The sequence below is a fragment of the Anabrus simplex genome, chromosome 4 (genome assembly GCF_040414725.1).
Source record: "Anabrus simplex isolate iqAnaSimp1 chromosome 4, ASM4041472v1, whole genome shotgun sequence".
NCBI classification, from domain to species: Eukaryota; Metazoa; Arthropoda; class Insecta; order Orthoptera; family Tettigoniidae; genus Anabrus; species Anabrus simplex.
Window position 1 is genome coordinate 75,015,333 of NC_090268.1, and position 18,558 is coordinate 75,033,890.

The following is an 18,558-nucleotide window of genomic DNA, read 5'->3' on the forward strand; positions in this document are numbered from 1 at the left end:
TGGTTGCTTATAAAGAGAAGAAAACATGGAAACCAGTTTATTGTGTCACAACTGGGTGTCACGCTGAGGACAATGTTGTAAGGAGTCGAAGGGTTGAAACCACTACTGATTCATAAGTACAATATCCTCATGGGAGGTGTACCGTATTTCACGGCATAATCGTCGCACTTTTTATACCAAAATTTTCGAAAAAAATTGTAGGGTGCGACCATTATACGATGAATATTTAATACCAGTATTTGTATTACTCAAAAAATGTATTTATAACTAAATTGTATTTGATACAAATTTAAGATGCACGTAATACTCGCGTTTATACATCAAAATAATTAAAATAGTCTAAAACAAAATTCATAATTTTTCGCAACAATTCGGCGAACGTTTTTCCAACCTGAAAATAAAAATGAACGTATTAAGTTAATTTGTCATTAATTTGAGTATTAAAGTTAAAATATTACTCTTGCAAAAAATTATCGCTTTGTTGTGAAATGCGGACTTACCGGTACGCAATTTATTCCAAATCTTCGGTGTCGCTATCGCAGGTTTCGCTATCTGATGCGCCGTCCTCGCCTCTGTTAATACCAGTATCAGATTCTTCGTCTCCCTGCCACACTGCGTCATCTTCGGAACCGTCTAGTGCATTCAAAATCCCAGTCCTTTTGAAGCTCTTGGAGACTAGTTCAGGTGGTATAAGATCCCAACTCTTCTTCACCCACGAGCATAACAAGTCCAAGGGTGGGCGCCTGATATTTTCGGCGGGCGTCAATTGCTGATCGCCGCTCATCATCCACTCGTTGTAAAATCGACGTAAGTGGTCTTTAAAGGGTTTACTAACACATACGTCTAGTGGCTGCAAAGCAGATGTTAGGCCACCAGGAATGACTATCTGTCGTGTCTTATTTGTAGTGAGAATTTGCTTCACTTCGTTCACGAGGTGACCTCGGAAACTATCTAAAACAAGCAGAGCTGGTTGTTTTAGTAGTGCACCAGGTCTTCTATTCCACACAGTTTTAACCCAGTCCAGCATGAGTTCTACGTCCATCCAACCTCTTGGTTGCACTCGTACATGAATTCCACGGGGAAACTGTATATTCTTAGGCATCGTTTTCCTCTTGAAAATGATGTAAGGCGGCAACTTTCTCCCATCAGCTGTAATGGCTAGCATTGCCGTGCATCGCAACTTCTCACTACCGCTGGTTTTCATTAATACACTCCGTGATCCTTTTAGCGCAATAGTGCTGTTGCGAGGCATATCAAAAAAGATTGGAGTCTGATCGGCATTACCAATTTGAGAAAGCAAGTACGAAGTTTCCTTGCGCAAACGTATGACAAACCGGTGAAAATTTACAATCTTGTCCGTGTAATCAGCAGGCAACTTTTGGCTTAGTGTTGTTCTCCTTCGCACTGACAGATTGTGTCGTCGCATGAACCCCTTAATCCACCCACGAGTCGCCTTAAACTGAGTTACCGGTATGTTGTGTTTGCGCGCTACCTCCTGTCCCTTAATTTGTAACATTTCATATGATACACTGCAGCCATTGTTACGTATTTCACTGACGTACCTAAACACTTCTTCGTCAATTATAGGAAACTTCCCTGTTTTAGGACTTCTAAACACGCGTCTAGAAGGGTTTGTACTTTTTAGCTTGTTTTTTACTTTCCGCCAGTCACGCACCAACTTTTCACTCACAGAAAATTTTCTTTCTGCAGCTCTGTTCCCGTGCTGTTCAGCGAAGGCAATTACGCTTAGCTTGAAGCCCGCAGAATAGTTTCTATATTTACCCATAATCGCTTATAAATGCTTCACACGTTAATGTTTTGCGATATAAATGACTTTCCGTAATTGTTCACTATTAAAACAAATTATTTCTGCAAACACCCAAAACACAAATTAAAAACTTAAATTCTCACACACACATGTCTACAGTAATCACGTAAATCTGAAACAAATAAATGCATCTGTGATCTGTCCATTCCAGAGCAGCCAATACTGTTAGGCAGCAAGGAAACATGCAACAATTTATCAGTTTAGCTCGTTGGTTGCGACACACTACTGTGCTTGCGCAAAGCTCGCAAACCGGAGCTCTAGCTAGTGCGGTGTAGATCTACTGTATAGTTGACTGTATTCCGAGACGTCAGTAACAAACATTCATTTTTTTCAATTTCTTTTAAACATACGGTAATTAGGTTAATATTTCTTCTCAGTTATTGATGATTTTACATTACATTACTGTCGAGTTTATAAAATAAAACTTTAATAGCATTGGATAATAATTATCTTGACTGCTTGGATAAAAGTTTTCATCCCATGCCCGGACACTTATGACGTAGTAGTAAGATAAGAGTCTAGCGATGACAACTGAGACATCGTAAATAATTCGGCTGAATAATTCCGTGGAAATCTGCGTTATCATCTTGGATTTCACTTCGTGCGCAATAACACAGGAGCCGGCCCCATGGTGTAGGGGTAGCGTGCTGGCCTCTTACACGGAGGCCTTGGGTTCAATTCACGGCCGGGTCAGGGAATTTTACCTGTATCTGAGGGCTGGTTCGAGGTCCATTCAACCTACCTAGCCGGTATTTCCTGGCGACGTTGCCGATAAGCGATAACTTACAGCCTTACGTATTTCAAATGGGAACTCATAATATGTAGGTGGTGAATAAATGGTACACTGTCTCGCGACCACGTTGTCAAACTGCCGATAGCCTACCGGTAAGCATAATATGTAGGTGGTGAATAAATAGTACACTGTCTCGCGACCACGTTGTCAAACTGCCGATAGTCTACCGGTAAGCCATGCGTCGTACATATACCGGTATTATTTATTTATACGTTATGCAACATGTCGCGAACGTGACTGTGTTGCCAAATTGCCCATAAACCATACACGTATTTAAATTGCGCATTCATGTGCAACTTACGTTGCAGTTCCATTTACCTTTTAACCAGATTAGTGAACAAAATTTGGACGTGCGACGATTATGTACCGGTAATTAAAGGTTTAAAGTCCGATTTTTGTATTGAAAATAAAGGATGCGACGATTACGCGGTGGCGACGATTATGCCGTGAAATACGGTATCTGACTCGGTAAGATCTATCATTCAAAAACAGCATTATTACAGATTAGCCAAACACTCCAGAGCATGGTCGATTCTCAGAAAGTATCCAGCTCTTCAAGTGCTGTGCCTACATTTATTGAACGCAAGATATGTCACAGAAAATTTACAAAGAGGAGCATTAACATACACATAGCAAGAGCTCATGAGCCACTATCTCAGGACTCATCATTGGTAGATAGTGAACAATTGCACGTTAATTTAGGAATTCCTCAGACATCTCAAACTCTTCATCCAAGTTTATCAGCTAGACACACTGTGAATTCTTCAAATAAGGCATTTGACAATATAAATTGTCAGCGTCCACACTGCGGATGTCATTACTCCAGTTCCCGTTGGGTCAAAACACATATCCTGATATTCACCATCAAATTTTAGTTTCTAGAAATCGACAGGGGTTGATCCCTCTCAAAATGTTGAAACAATCGTTCAAGAAAGTGACCCTCATGCTAACATGGAAACTAAAGATGTCTACACATTACCACATGAATTTAAGCAGAAAATGGTGAAGTAGATTTTTTTTAAATTTGACAGACGAGCAATTTAACCATGAGATTAACATTTGGTGTGAGTTCTTGGCTTTTGCAATTGACCTACTCCCTGGCCCCAAACATCCGTCACGGAAATACTACCAGTATAGGAAAAATAAACAAACCACAGACAACCAGAGGAAATATAAACAGACAACCAATCCTGAATGGGCAACAAAACAGGACCGAATAAAACGCTGTGAAAAATACAAATATCAGCTTACCCAGTACCACTTTTACAATCAGCACAAAAAGGCTATTAGATCTGTTTTAAATTCCAATGCTGAAAACTGTAAAATTCCTTCGGATGAAATATTCCATTATTTCTCTAAAATTCTCGGCCAACCTAATGAGATGATTCGATCTGAATACCCATCTCATACAAGTGATATTGATAGGGAACAAATTGACATTTTATTTAATGACACTATAAGCCCAGATGAAATGAGCTTTGCTGTTAATCATATAGCCATAGACACATCACCCGGCCCAGACCACGCCCTCGTCAGAATTATCAAAGACAGTATTGCAGTTGACATAATATCTCACATTGCCACATGTATGTTGAAAACTGGGGTTGTACCTTCTATCTTCAAAAAAGGCCAGGACTGTTCTAATCCATAAAGGTGGAGATACACTCAATATTAAGAACTGGAGACCTATCACAATCTGTTCAGTAATAAGGAGAATAGTTGAGCGGGTCCTTGACAGGTGTCTTTGTGAACATGTTGTCTTAAACCCCAATTAACGAGGATTTACTAACTCCTCTGGAACGCATGTCAACACTGTGATGCTCGACTCTCTTCACCTTGAAGGAAAAAAAAAAAAAAAAAAAAAAGCGCCAATCTGACTACTATATTCTTAGACATATAGAAAGCCTTTGACAACATTGGCCATGCTCATTTAAATGAGACACTAAAGTCATTACCAATTCCAACCAAACTTACAAATTTAATCATGAATCTGCAAACAGGAAATGCCACGCAAATTCAGATGCAGGAAAGCAAAACAAGTCCTCTCTTGATAAACAGAGGAGTTATGCAAGGTTCTCCTCTGTCACCAATCGTGTTTAATCTTGCCATCAATCATATTCTGGATGACCTTAGCGAAACGTCAATATCTACCCAATATGGCTTTCATATGAGTCCAGATCGTGAAGCTCTAACAGTATTATGTTTTGCTGATGATGTAATTATTGTTGGGAAAGATTCTGAGTCAGCTTTAGTACTTGCTCATGCGGCCATACATCAACTATAAGAAATTGAACTTAACATCAATATTGGAAAATGTAAAGGAATATGCATCAAACATGGTCACCCATCAGAAGAAAAACTATTCATGGCAGATGAAAAACAGATACCATGTCTGAAGGGAGGAGAATCTCTTAACCCTCTTGGAGCCAAGAGCCGATCTAGTCGGCCGCTCCCCATCAGCTGGAAGAGGCCAGAGCTCCGCCTCCACTCTACTACTGTAAAGTGCCAGGCCGTTTTCAGTGGAAATACATGTATTTTAAAATTCGCGTATATCTACCGGTGTATAGCAAATACCGGCATGAAATTTTCTACATATCGACTACGCAGAATAAGAAAATGGTTTGAAGTAATATAAAGAGTCAAAAGCATTTTATTGTTGATTTATAGTTGTCGAAAACGTTTATTTTTAGGAAGAGAAAAATATTTTCGCACTTTCTCTCTCAATATCTACTTTGAAAAAATAATTTACGATACAGAAGAATATACGTAATTATGTATAATGTATTTCTAAATACAATTCTATAGAATAACTAATTTGAACGAGAAAAATAAAAACGTAAAAAATAAAAATTCAAACATATGTCACTAATAAAAACAAGACAATTTTACTCACCGATAAAATTCGCGTGTATGTATCGATGTTTGGCAAATACTGACAACAAATTTTCTACGTGTGGACAACACAGTATTAAAATAATTCTGAATTATTAAATTAGTAAAAAAATAGTAGTTGATATTATAGTTTTTTTGTTTTCAGAAAAAGTAGTTTCTCGTTTTCGGTTGTAGTATATATTAGAAAAATAATTTTACAATACAACAGAATTTACGAAATTAAGAAATGTATGGCACTAAAGCCGTGATTTGCTTTGAACTACTAAGCGACCGCTGCTCAGTTCGGTACCTGCACTTTACGAGGTGAATCATGGTCAGTGAGACAGATCCTCTCAGTAATTATTCTTGGTTTTCCAGACCGGGGTCCCCTACTCTCAGATATCTCCTCAATTGCAATCACTTAGGGTCACTTAGATTGAGTGAACCTCGAACCAACCCTCAGGACCAGGCGAAAATTCTTGACCTGGGCGGGAATCGAACCCATGACCTCCGGGTGAGAGCCAGGCACGCTACACTTCGCCCGAGGAGTCCGGCATTTAGGTAATGATAGAGGACTATATGTGACTATAAGGTTTAGCAGAGAGTAAGTGAAAAGTAAATAGAAGTGTGATATGGGCGGAGAATCAGACGGTAGGGCATGTTTAGGTCCAAGAACTTTCTTCAAGGAGACAGGAGGTTGAGGAATGTTGTCGGGTTCATTGGGACAAATTTCCACAAAATGTTCTCCAGAGACATCATCATCATCATATTCGTTATCACTAGTTTCATCTACCACCATATTCAGAGCAGCTTTAGTGCTGTTAGACACAATCAAACGTCTCTCCTTTAGCTGCGGTGATTCCGCGGACGTGTCCGGTATAATTTCGTCGCTACTCTCTGAACTAAATTCCCTATCGCTATCCGATAAATCATCAGCGTTAACTTCGCACTGTTCTAAATACTGCATTAATTTATTGTCATCAATACCTGCTGAAAAATTATCACGTGAATAACATGCCATTTTCCTGTCACAAAACCACTCACTGCAAGGAGCAATCTCTTACTGACCGATTAGCGGTATTTGTAAACACAGGAAACGACTCTTGTGAAAGGTATAACACCCTCTTAGAACTGCCAAAGCAAGGCCAGGCACACAATAACGTGTAGCCCCTTTACTACAGGTTGTAACAAAAGTATGCACTTCACTATAGGTTGCCTCAAAATTACGTATATCACAGAATTTTAAGCCGGCCGATGTAATCGGCTCTGGCAACTTCCGACTGGATTGTTAACGGCCGACCAGATCGGCTCTGGCAATTTAAAGGGTGGATGCTCGCACTACCGCCTGGCACCAAGAGAGTTAAGTATTTGGGTGTAAATTTCTCCAATGAAATTACTTTCCAGTCTGTCAAGGTCCTAAATAAGCTCAAGAACACCCTAGAGCTCCTCATTTCTTCACCGGTTTTGCATTCCGATCAAAAATTTGTAATCATAAACACTTCAATCTGTCTCAGTTTGGTATATAAATTTCAGACAGTACAACCGCTCCGGGGACAATACAATTATGGTTACCATAATAATAATATAAGAATAGTAATAATAAAATAAAATAATAATAATCAGAGAGCCGTAATAATATAATAATAAAATAATACCAGTAGTAAATAAAGCAGTGGCGGAGTATTCACATCAAAACTTAGAAGCATAACAAGTATCTTTTAAATACGCAAAATTAAAGCAAATATAAAAAACACCTACAGGCCTAAAATGACAACTAAGAAGGGATAGTGGAACGTGCTGGAAGCCCTAATGAGGTCCATGGGAACGTATGACATTATGGGGGAGAAAAGACTTACATGAAACACCCTCTAGCTCAATTCTATTAAAAATAACAAATAACCAAAATTACAAGAGACTAAATTACATAACAGAGCAGCAGATAATTTACACATTTGACTAACGGAATGATTATGAAACCAAAACGCAAATGAAAGGATAGTTGATTAAAAGACAGGAGAAAGACTTTAAATTACGAAAGCGAGAATCTAGGGCAAACTCAAGACACGTTGAATATTAAAACTTTGAAAATCACATTAACCAAGAAAATACCGAAACACAAAGGAATTAAATTAAATTAAACTAAATCAGTAAACATTGAAAATAACATGAAAATAGCATTGAAATAACACTTACCTCGGAAAGGCAGGAGTTCCCGAGGGTAGCCCTCGAGCGCGAACGCTCGCTAGGGCGGTCAGATGGAAAATGACGCCGAGCAAACGCATCATTTTTCCAAATCCGGCAAGAAGACCGGAAATGGCCCGATTACAATCAACCAATAAGAAACAATTTCCACTAGATTCTCGTTTGCCAATACATTCGCATAACCATATATGGTCATTTCCTGTCTACAGACGCTAGATAAATTACATCAGTAATTTCAACATCCCTAACCGCACATGCGGTATAGGTTGTTCCAAATTAAATGTTACCAAATTACATCATGATATACGAATCACTTTATCACTCTTGCAATGTTAACAATCCAATCTTGAGGTTTTCTTAATTTACATTTTACTATTGCCTGAAAGAAAAATTATTACACATATATTTCAGCTACATAAACAAATATTCCAGCAAAGTCCAGAGTTCTTATTTCTTCATTTCTCAAAATATTACGAACAAAATAAAATCCTTCAGTTATATTAAATTTAAAAAAACTTTTACATTTTCAAACTCTAACTTCTTGCAACACAAAACATCCAGTTCCAGTTCACTGTCCCACCACAGCTTACATAAGTTCACTGTCCCACCACAGCTTACAGGTTTTGCATTCCGATCAAAAATTTGTAATCATAAACACTTCAATCTGTCCCAGTTTGGTATATAAATTTCAGACAGTACCACCACAAAAGATTCCAGTCAAATTTATAAATGATCTCGATATTATGGTTAGGGGAGCATTAAAGGAAATTTTGCAACTTGAATGGCGTGATGCAATAAAAATGAACGCCAATGTTTCTGCTGTGCGTACTGTACCTGGCAGATCCCAGGGCAACAGCCTCTGTCGGCATTGCCACAGAGAGTTTGAAACTCTTTCACACGTCCTGGGAGCCTGTCCACATGGTGAATTACTACGCACCTCATGCCATAATGTAGCCAGATCAATGATAGCTAACGCTTTGAGAGGACAAGGTTATAATGTCTATGAAGAAGTACATGGTCTCTCCAACAGAGGAAGCAACCGACGCATTGACATTATTGCTTTTTAGCCATCATGTTCTGAAGGTTTCATCATTGATCCAACAATTAGATTTGAGACCAACGAAAACCAGCTGGAGGAGGTCGATGCAGAGAAAAGAAGAATTGATGAAGAAACAGTGGACTTCTGTAAGCGAAAGTATAAGCTCTCATCCATCTCTGTAATTGGCTTGATGTTAGGTGCTCGAGGAACCATACCTACATTTTTTGTCAACTTCTGCAATACCTTTGGACTGAATAGAGATTTCATCTATAACATTGCGATTACCACACTCAAGAAGTCCATCATGATCTTCAAGAACCATGGTTGCGGGCCTCAAATAAATGTTTGACATGCCTCACTCGATTGCCTACACTTAACATCATACGATCACATTATCTACTGTATCCATATCCATTATTGTTGTTAAGGTACTCTTTGTCTTTGGGCAACCTGCAGCTGTTGCAGGAAGATTGTATAATAATAATAATTTTCTCCTGCATCTTCTCACTGTCCTGGTTTTTTTTTTTTTTTTTTTTTTTCTTTTAAAATTTTCTTCCCTATGTAATATTGAAAAATATATTCCTTTAGTTGCAGAAGTGCCGTTTCAATGGGATAGATAATATTGTGGAAAACCTATGGAACAAGAATCCTATATATCCTCAGAGAGCTGAAAACTGGACAACACTTTATGAAATCCCAATGGTTAAGACTTCACTTGCACTGAAGTAAGTAAAGTACAGTCTCAAAACAAAACAAAAAAAGTATTGCACATTCTGGTTTAATTTACATTTTATTTTCCTGTGTGTGTATTATATTATGAAGGCTGTATAAAGCAACATTCAGTCAGCTATGCAAAAGCAAGAAAAGTGCAACAAAAGCACAAAAGTGGAAATATGGAATTTTGTACACAGAGACATACTCAGCACCAAAGATTCCAACATTTTTTGGGACAGATTATCCCACTCTTGGATAGCAGCTCCTGAATGTCAACAGAAGGATTAGGACACTGGGCAATTGCTCTCTTCAGTTCATGCAATGCATGTTCAAAACAGTTCAAGTCCGCAGAATATGCCGGCATACCATGCGTTTCAAGAAACTGACTGACCACTCTGGCTTGATGGGTATGAGCATTATCATCCACTAGCGTAAAGGTCTCACCTAAAGTGGTATCAAATCCCGTAACTATACATTGTAGGATGTCTCTGTATACTAAACCCGTCTGTCATGTTACCCAGGGTAGGAATTAGAGGTTAGAATAAATATTTGGTTTAATGATCCACCTAATCACTACATTTCACTTTACACTTTACAAGTGAAAATACATTTAATCTTAAATCATTTATACATAATTTAGTACATGTTTTCATCTTCTATTTAAGACTTCTTCAGCCGTAGCATCTCAAAAATTATTTTATCTAATTAAAATACAGAAATGTCGCTGTCCAATGACTTAAAATTGAATGAGCCCATGTCTAATCAGGAATGTTTAAAAAACCACTAAAATCTATACACTCTGTTTTTCTATAATACTGTTCACCACTTTTTTAGAAAAATCTTTTACATTTTAAAATTGACCTCATTAATGTTGATTGAGGTTTGACATAGATTCAGTGTACTGATTAAACGTAGAAGTTGAGCTGTAGCTTCAGAGGTGGGAGAAAAAAGGAATCTTATCAGTTCTTAAATCGTCAACTGGAGAATACTGAAGCTTTCGATCTAATAAAATTCAAGTGATAAGGTCCTCAAGTAATGCCCCTCCCTATGGCCAGTTACCATCCGAGCCTCGCTCTGACCTGTTCCATGAATGCTGATCACCTTATAAAAACATGCTTTAGAGCAGTTAAATCAAAACTCTTCAATTCAATGCCACACAACAACAACACTCACAATTGGATGCCCATCAAATGCATACTACACATCAGGTCAGAGATGGACCACTATAATGAAATTTGTAAATTGCAATCAGAGGCGTACGTCGACCAAACATGATCCCTTGCTGCTGTTGGTGCATGTATGGGTGCAAACTTATGGTGACTTCATCAGAACAGAGCATAATGCTTCCTCTGTTCCTGATGCCATGAGCTATGAGTTGTTGCCAACTTCACACGAGCTGCCCTGTGGTGTGGTTTAAGAGGAGGTTTTGACACAGGCCTCCATCATGCAGCTGATTTCACACTGTCTGATCTGACACAATCATTTTGGTGGCCCTTTGAATATCCTGGTGGAAAGCAGTAACAGTAGCAATGGGCCTACAATGTGCTGAAAGCAACATATACTGATCCTCCCTTCAGACAAATATGAGGGCTGTAAATAAAGTAGTAGCAACGTAGTCCAGACACTTGCAGGAGATCGGACATTCACAATAGGATACGGGAGCAGTCAGGTGGCGCTGTTGTCGATGTGTAGTGTGCATCTGATGGGCATCCAGTTCAGATGTTGTTACTGTGTGGCGTTGAAGTAACGAGTGTCGATTTAACTGCTCTAAAGCATGTTTTCGAAAAGTGATCAGCATTCATGGATTAAGATCGAGGTTGCCCATGGCAAGAATGCATCAGAATGTTATCAGGAATTAAGTGAAGCCCATGGTGAGAACGCATTACCGTACAGGGCGGTTGCATGATGGGTCAAGGCGTTTCGTGTGGGTCGGAATGAGACTGCGGATTTACACCACACAGCTCGGCCGTCCATTCCTCAAGATCAGATTGACATCATGTATGGTCTCGTTTCCGATCGATGGACTGTCCGGGAATTATCTGTAGAGATCGGCCTCAGTCATCAAATGGTGTAGCACATACTGACGAAATGTCTTAACATGGGAAAATTGCATCCTGTTGGGTTCCACATCAACTCACAGGCGTACAGAAATGGCACAGTATGCACTGGCTAGCATCCACCCGGACAGATGCTGCAACAAAGGAGATGCATTTCTGCAGCACATTGTCACCATTGACAAAATGTGGGCATGAGCATACGAGCCTTCCAGGTAAGTTGTTATATATTATGAGTTTGCTTAAAGTGCCTTTGATTGAGTCTAATGTGGAACTTTGAAGCTGATTGCTGATCAAGCTATACTATAGTAATACTATACTAGACGTAAAGCAGCATCAAATGTCCCTCCAGGGTCACAGTAGAATTGGAGTCTAACAATAGCAAGAAATTAAGACGAAGCTCCCTTCCCAAAAATTGATCAGCAATCAGCTTCAAAGTTCCACATTAGACTCAATCAAAGGCACTTTAAGCAAACTCATAATATACAACAACTTACCTGGAAGGAACGGAAGAAAAAACATTCAACAATTTGAACAGTGTCACCAAGACAAAGATTTTTAAAACTTTTTAACCGCAAACAAACAGACATTTTTAATGTAACAAAATGAATTTTTTTTTAAACAACTATTCAAATGAATAGACATAGTTTTTAAGCTGACCAACTATGTAATCATCCATTCTCATATCATTAACACACTAACCCCTACATTGTTTTTAATATCATTTAATTTAATAGGTATTTTAGTAGTTTTTAAGAAAATCAATGTACCTGCAAATTAACGTGTTTAAAATCTTAGCAATTCACCTAAGCTTTAATAACAGCTGAGGATGTTCCTAAGTAGGAACGAAACATGTACTGTTGACAAATAAAAATTTGCTAAAGGCAAATAAAAAAGTATCAAAATGGTGGAAGAATTTTAATATTGTAAATCTCAGTGATTAGATTTTGATACGGAAAATGAAGCTGATTACTAGCAGTATCCAGTAATCGGGAGATAGTGGGTTCGAGCCCCACTGTCGGCAGCCCTGAAGATGGTTTTCCATGGTTTCCCATTTTCACACCGGGCAAATGCCGGGGCTGTACCTTAATTAAGGCCACGGCCGCTTCCTTCCCACTCCTAGCCCTTTCCTATCCCATCGTCGCCATAAGACATATCTGTGTTGGAGCGACATAAAGCAAAAAAAAAATTTGACAGGAACCCAGTCAGGTAAAGCTTATGCTGATTGTGGCATACGACTATGAAGAGGTGTTATTCTTACTTATGCTGTGCCTGAGGGACAAACCATCTACAGTGGCTACAATTGCTGATTTCTGAAGCAACATCTGCATCCAGCTATGCGGCAGAAACGTCCATGTTTATTGTAACACGATCACCCTATTGTGTTGCATGACAACGCACGTCATGTCGCAAACAATTTCAGGCTTTTATTGCAATAGTGGCATTGGGAGGTCTTGGAACACTCTCTGTATTCACCAGACATGAGTCCTTGTGACTTTGACGTGTTTCTGAAATTGAAGGAATCCCTCCGAGGCCGCTGATTTCCTGATGTGGCATCTGTACTCCATGCAGTAGCGTACTCCTTCGCTGTCATCAACCTAGAACACCTTGCCAACAGTCCCCAACAGTTTTCCAACATTTGACAAAAGGTAGACTTTATGGGTTACTACATTGAAGGAATGTAATGCAATTGCATTTATTAGTTCATTAGTTAGAAGTCTACTACCAGCAATCTGTGGTCACTGTCCATGCTTTCACTAGGGATGACCTTTACATCTGTGATGTATCTACCACCATTTTATTCGTGATTAGTACAGTCTGAGTCTAAATGTGGCATCTTCACTTCATAACTAATTTTGAATTTAGGCACTTTTTGAACAGACTGTACATTTTTCTAGTCAAAACATTTATGCAATTTCACTTCAGGACAGAAAATTAGTTTTGAAGTAGTGTGAAATTTATTGGAAGATGAAAGTGATGGATCTGACTTTGAGGATACTGGGAATAAACCAACAGATTCATAGTCAGATTCAAAATATTTATCAGCTATTTCTTTGTATCAAATATCAGAATGTGATGACAAGCCTCCCATAAAGCAACCTATTGTAACAACGTGGCCTAAAGCCACACCTCCAATTGACTGCATCCCAATACATTTTCCCTAATATTTCCAAGAATATACCTCTCATTACAGATACATTACTGACAATCCGTATATCTCATTTTGTTTGTGACATGTTCCAGTTTTCAGTATATATGATCAAAAGATTTCAGATTACTGTATTTTAAATTTAGCAATTACACTTTTTTGAACAGACTGTACATTTTTTTAGTCAAAACATTTATGCAATTTCATGTCAGCATTACAATCCTCAGTGTATTAGCTTACATAGTTCTATAAAACTTTGTAGATTTATTTCATACCTTGTGGATATTTCGTATTTTATAGACAGGTAAAAGCTGCCAAATATGGCTACCACCACAAGATTTAACATTGCTGGTTCTAGGGTTAAACTAATTGTTTAGAGTTTTGCACAGGAAATTTGTGTTTAGTTAATCAGTAATGTAGAATTTTTATTTCATTACATAAAGTCACTTTGTTTAATTTTCCACATGTGCAATTTCTTTCTTACAGAAATTTAATGTAACTATTTTTCTTGGGTGAGTTTACATATTTGTATTTCAGTGTTTTAATTTAATTGTGAGATGTAAAGTCGTGTCAATTTCCTGTCTCCAGTGACTATGTTTATTGAGCTTCTTGTGTGTTTTTAATTTTTATTTAATAAAAATATTACAGAGGAAATGTGACTACTCTCTCTCTCTCTCTCTCTCTCTCTCTCTCTCTCTCTCTCTCTCTCTCTCTCTCTCTTGATTTAACCCTGTAAATGACTCCCATGCCCTCCTCCAGTAAACTTCCATATTCTTTGATCTTATTTTTGGACCTTAACTTCGAATGTTTGTAATTCATTGATGATTCTTTATTATTTGTTAATTGGGACTGTCAGAAGTCCTCAATAAGGAAAGATCCTCATTGGGGTAATCACATTACGGAGGTTTAAACAAAGGTTACAGATCTCTTTGTATGGTTATGAGGGTATTTAGGGGTTGTAGTAAGATAGTGAAGGAGAAAGGAGAGGGTATATAAGTCTCTGGTAAGACTCCAATTAGAGTATGGTTCTAGTGTACGGGACCCATACCAGGATTACTTGATACGGGAACCGGAAAAGATCCATAGGAAAGCAGGATGATTTGTTCTGGGTGAATTCTAACAAAAGAATAGTGTTGTGTCCAACTTTTTTTAAAATTTGCTAGTGGCTTTACGTTGCACCGACACAGATAGGTTTTATGGCACCGATAGGATAGGAAAGGCCTAGGAGTGGGAAGGAAGCGGCCGCAGCCTTAATTAAGATAAAGCCCCAGCATTTGCCTGGTGTGAAAAAGGGGAAACCACGGAAAACCATCTTCAGGGCTGCCGACAGTGGGATTCGAACCCACTATCTCCCAGATGCAAGCTCACAGCCGCGTGTCCCTAACTGCACGGCCAACTCACCTGGTGTTGCCAACTTTGGGCTACTTTGTGAGTCTTTGGGAGATGAGCTGCTTGACTAAGTGGTATGTAATACCAATATAGTTGGACATTATAAATTTTCCAGCTAACTCATTCCTGGTTGCCAACGTTTCGACCCAGTGTGCTAAGTTGGGCTCAAAAGTTGGTAAATAGCACACCTACCAAGACACATGGCTAGCGCATACCGTGGTATGTTCCGAGCTGTCAGTAGAGTGATGGCGTGGAATGACATTAAGAGACAAATGAGCTTGAGTAGAGCTTTTAAAGATAGGAAAGATAATAATATGAAGATAAAGTTGGAATTCCATAGTACAAATTGGAGCAAATATTTATGTATAAGAAGAGGCATTAGGGACTGAAATAATTTATTAAGAGTAACGTTTGATATATTTCCAAGTTCTTTGAAATCATTTAGAAAAGATTAGGTAAACAACTGATAGGAAATCTGCCTCCTGGGTGACAGCCTTAAATGCAGATCAATGGTGATTGATATTCAACAAACTTTCAGCCTCAGTTGTCAATGTCTGGTTGAGAAGCTTTTGGAAGCAGTTTTATAACAAATTCACTTTCTTTGATTTACTTTTGAACTTTATTTCAAATTATGAGAATAAGTAAAGAAATTTATTGGCTCTGAACATGGGTTCATTCAGATGTAGGTGCTGTGAAGAGCATAGTGAATGGGAGAGGAAATGTAGGAGTGGGTCCATTGTTGAAGCTGGTACATTCGCAGACTTGCAGCTGAATGCTGGTTACAGTTTGCTTGATTTGGTTATGCAGTTGGTGAGTTATGTGTGATAGAATTCATAAGCTAAATGAACATATTACACTTGATTATTTTTGGAAAGTAGGGAACATGACCAATATAGCTGAAGGGACATGCAATTTGTACAGGGCATCCGCAGTGATCAGTCATGCCGTTCAAAAGTGGAATACCCAGTTCAGGAAAGGTGAGTTTGAGCTTGAAGACCAAGAATATTCCGGACAGCCTCTAACAACTGACACAGCCTTGGTGATGACTGAGGTGGACATAAATCCACATCTCATATTGCAAAAGAATGCAGACACTGTCAAATTATCACATGTAACCATGCGAAGATTCCCAGCAGGGTCGGGAATTTTAACCGTAATTGGTTAATTTCGCTGGCACGGGGGGTGGGTGTATGTGGCGTCTTCATCATCATTTCATCCTCATCACGACGTGCAGGTCACCTACAGGCATCAGATCAAAAGGCCAAGGAATATGTTGACTGTGCCAAAGTGTGCATGCCAGCTGGTACAGTGAATATTCATGTGTGATGATATACTTTATAAAAGGAACAAAGAACAGCCTTTCTTTTTTTTTTTTCAAAAACATGGTTATCAGTGAATGTAAAGAAAAGGAAAAAAAAGGAAATTACTGGTATTTGAAATAAATGTATGCACCAGAGTCAAAGTGTGAATTAGGCAGCTCTCCCCGGATATCCTCAAAGACAGAGCTTCACCCCAAGAAATTGATGTTATGCATTTAGTGTCCGGCTCCATGGCTAAATGGTTAGCATGCTGGCCTTTGGCCACAGGGGTCCTGGGTTTGATTCCCAGCAGGATCGGGAATTTTAACCATAATTGGTTAATTTCGCTGGCATGGGGGCTGGGTGTATGCGTCGTCTTCATCATCATTTCATCCCCATCACAACATGCAGGTCGCCTACGGGAGTCAGATTAAAAGACCTGCATCTCATGAGCCAAACTTGTCCACGGACAATCCCGGCACTAAAAGCCATACGTCATTTCATTATGCATTTAGTAAGATTGTAAGGGGGTGATCTTTTATGAATTGTTGTGGGCAAAAGTTCAGTTACTGCAGCAGGTTTCCAGTGCAGACATCTAGCTGCAATTGCACTGTCTGTTGTTTCTTTCTCGCTGACTTCTCACGGTGAATGTGAGTGTGCAGTGCACAAGACTGCCAAATCTTGACCTTAAGAACTAGTAGTACATTGTTAGGTGCAGCGGTGCTCTTTTGAACTTACAAACTAGCGGATTAGTTTGGACTGTGATCAAGTAAAGGGTGTTTGGGGGTGTAAGCCCTCAGGTTAGGGCCGCAAAGTACCTGGTAGGCCTCTAGCATTCTATACAGCAACAGCAGTGCATCCTATCTTGGTCAGTGGCAAAAAGTTGAATTTATCATGCCAGCTAGTGACAGAGCCATTGATCTGGATTGGTTAGCTCTGGCCAGTGACAAAACCATTGGTGTGGATTGGTTAGGTCTGGCTAGTGACAAAGCCATTGGTCTGGATCGGTTAGGTCCATATAGTGACAAAACCATTGGACTGCGATCAAGCAAAGGGGATCTGGGGGCGTAAACCCCAAGGCTTGGGCCCCATATTGGTTGTTAGGCTTCTAGCATTCCATACAGCAACAGCAGAGCATTCTATGTTGGACAGTGGCAAAAAGCTGACACTGACATAGCCACTTGTTAGCTACAACTAATGACAAATTAATAATTTGTTCTGTATCGTACATTGTTTGATTATAGATCGCACTTAGTTGTGTTCTTATTGTGCATTGGTTGATCATGAAATGCATTTCACTTGACTGGTGGAAATGACACCACGTCCCATTGTCTCTCAGCCAACGGAAATGCTACATCGTACTTGAGCAATGAATAATGGCGTGTGCTAAATCAAATTAGGTTATAAGAGAAAATGTAATTCTGGGGTATGGCAGGTGGGTCCCTGGCTGTCGCAGTGAACACATCTATCCTCTACAAGGTATTCTACATATGATTTGTACTACTTCAAATTCATTATAATCCTATAAAACTTATGCTGCACTTTCTGAATGTCTACTTTGTTGTGTAGCAAGTAGTATGGATAATTTAACAATCTGAAAGAAGCTATTACCCAGAAGCAACTTGTATTGGTCAACAGACAGCAAGTAACCTTACACTATGACAATACAAGGCCACACACATCTCTGACTACCATACGGAAGTTAATGGATTCTCTGTAGGATGTTCTGCAAAACCCCTCATTTAGCCTACATCTTGTCCCATTTCACTACTGCCTGCTTTGTTTCCTCCATAATTTCCTTAAAGAAAACATTCTAATTCATTTTACTAGGTGAATCAAGTATAAACCAGAATTATTTTTTACAATGTTATTGAATCCACCAACAAATACACAAGTACCTCATTTCCTACATTTTTCTCCCAAATTTGACACACATTTTTGCCACCAAATTGGCAACTTTCTGATGCCGCCCTCTAAAAAAGAAGAAGAACGAGTGTGCAGCCAGTTGCACATGTACTCTACTGCTGCACTGTCATGAAATCGCTTTCCTCTCAGTTCTTCTTTCAGTGGTCCAAACAAGTGGCAGTCACAAGTTGACAAATCTGGACTGTAAGGAGGGTGTTCCAGAGATGTCCAATGCATTTCCTCCAGCTTTTCGTGTGTTACAACAGCAGTGTGTGGCCTTGAGTTGTAGTGCAGAAAGAGCACATCTTGGATCGGA

The 18,558-nt window shown here is 39.1% G+C and overlaps 1 protein-coding gene across 1 annotated transcript in view; it reads left to right on the plus strand.

Annotated features, from left to right (window-relative positions):
- The window catches only part of LOC136871633 (IQ domain-containing protein K), a 79,209-nt gene that overhangs the window by 46,466 nt on the left and 14,185 nt on the right, over positions 1 to 18,558 (plus strand). Inside the window, exon 4 of the mRNA XM_067145112.2 lies at positions 9,322 to 9,458. Within this exon, the coding sequence (XP_067001213.2) occupies positions 9,322 to 9,458 (137 nt within the window). The remainder of the gene's footprint in view (positions 1 to 9,321; positions 9,459 to 18,558) is intronic.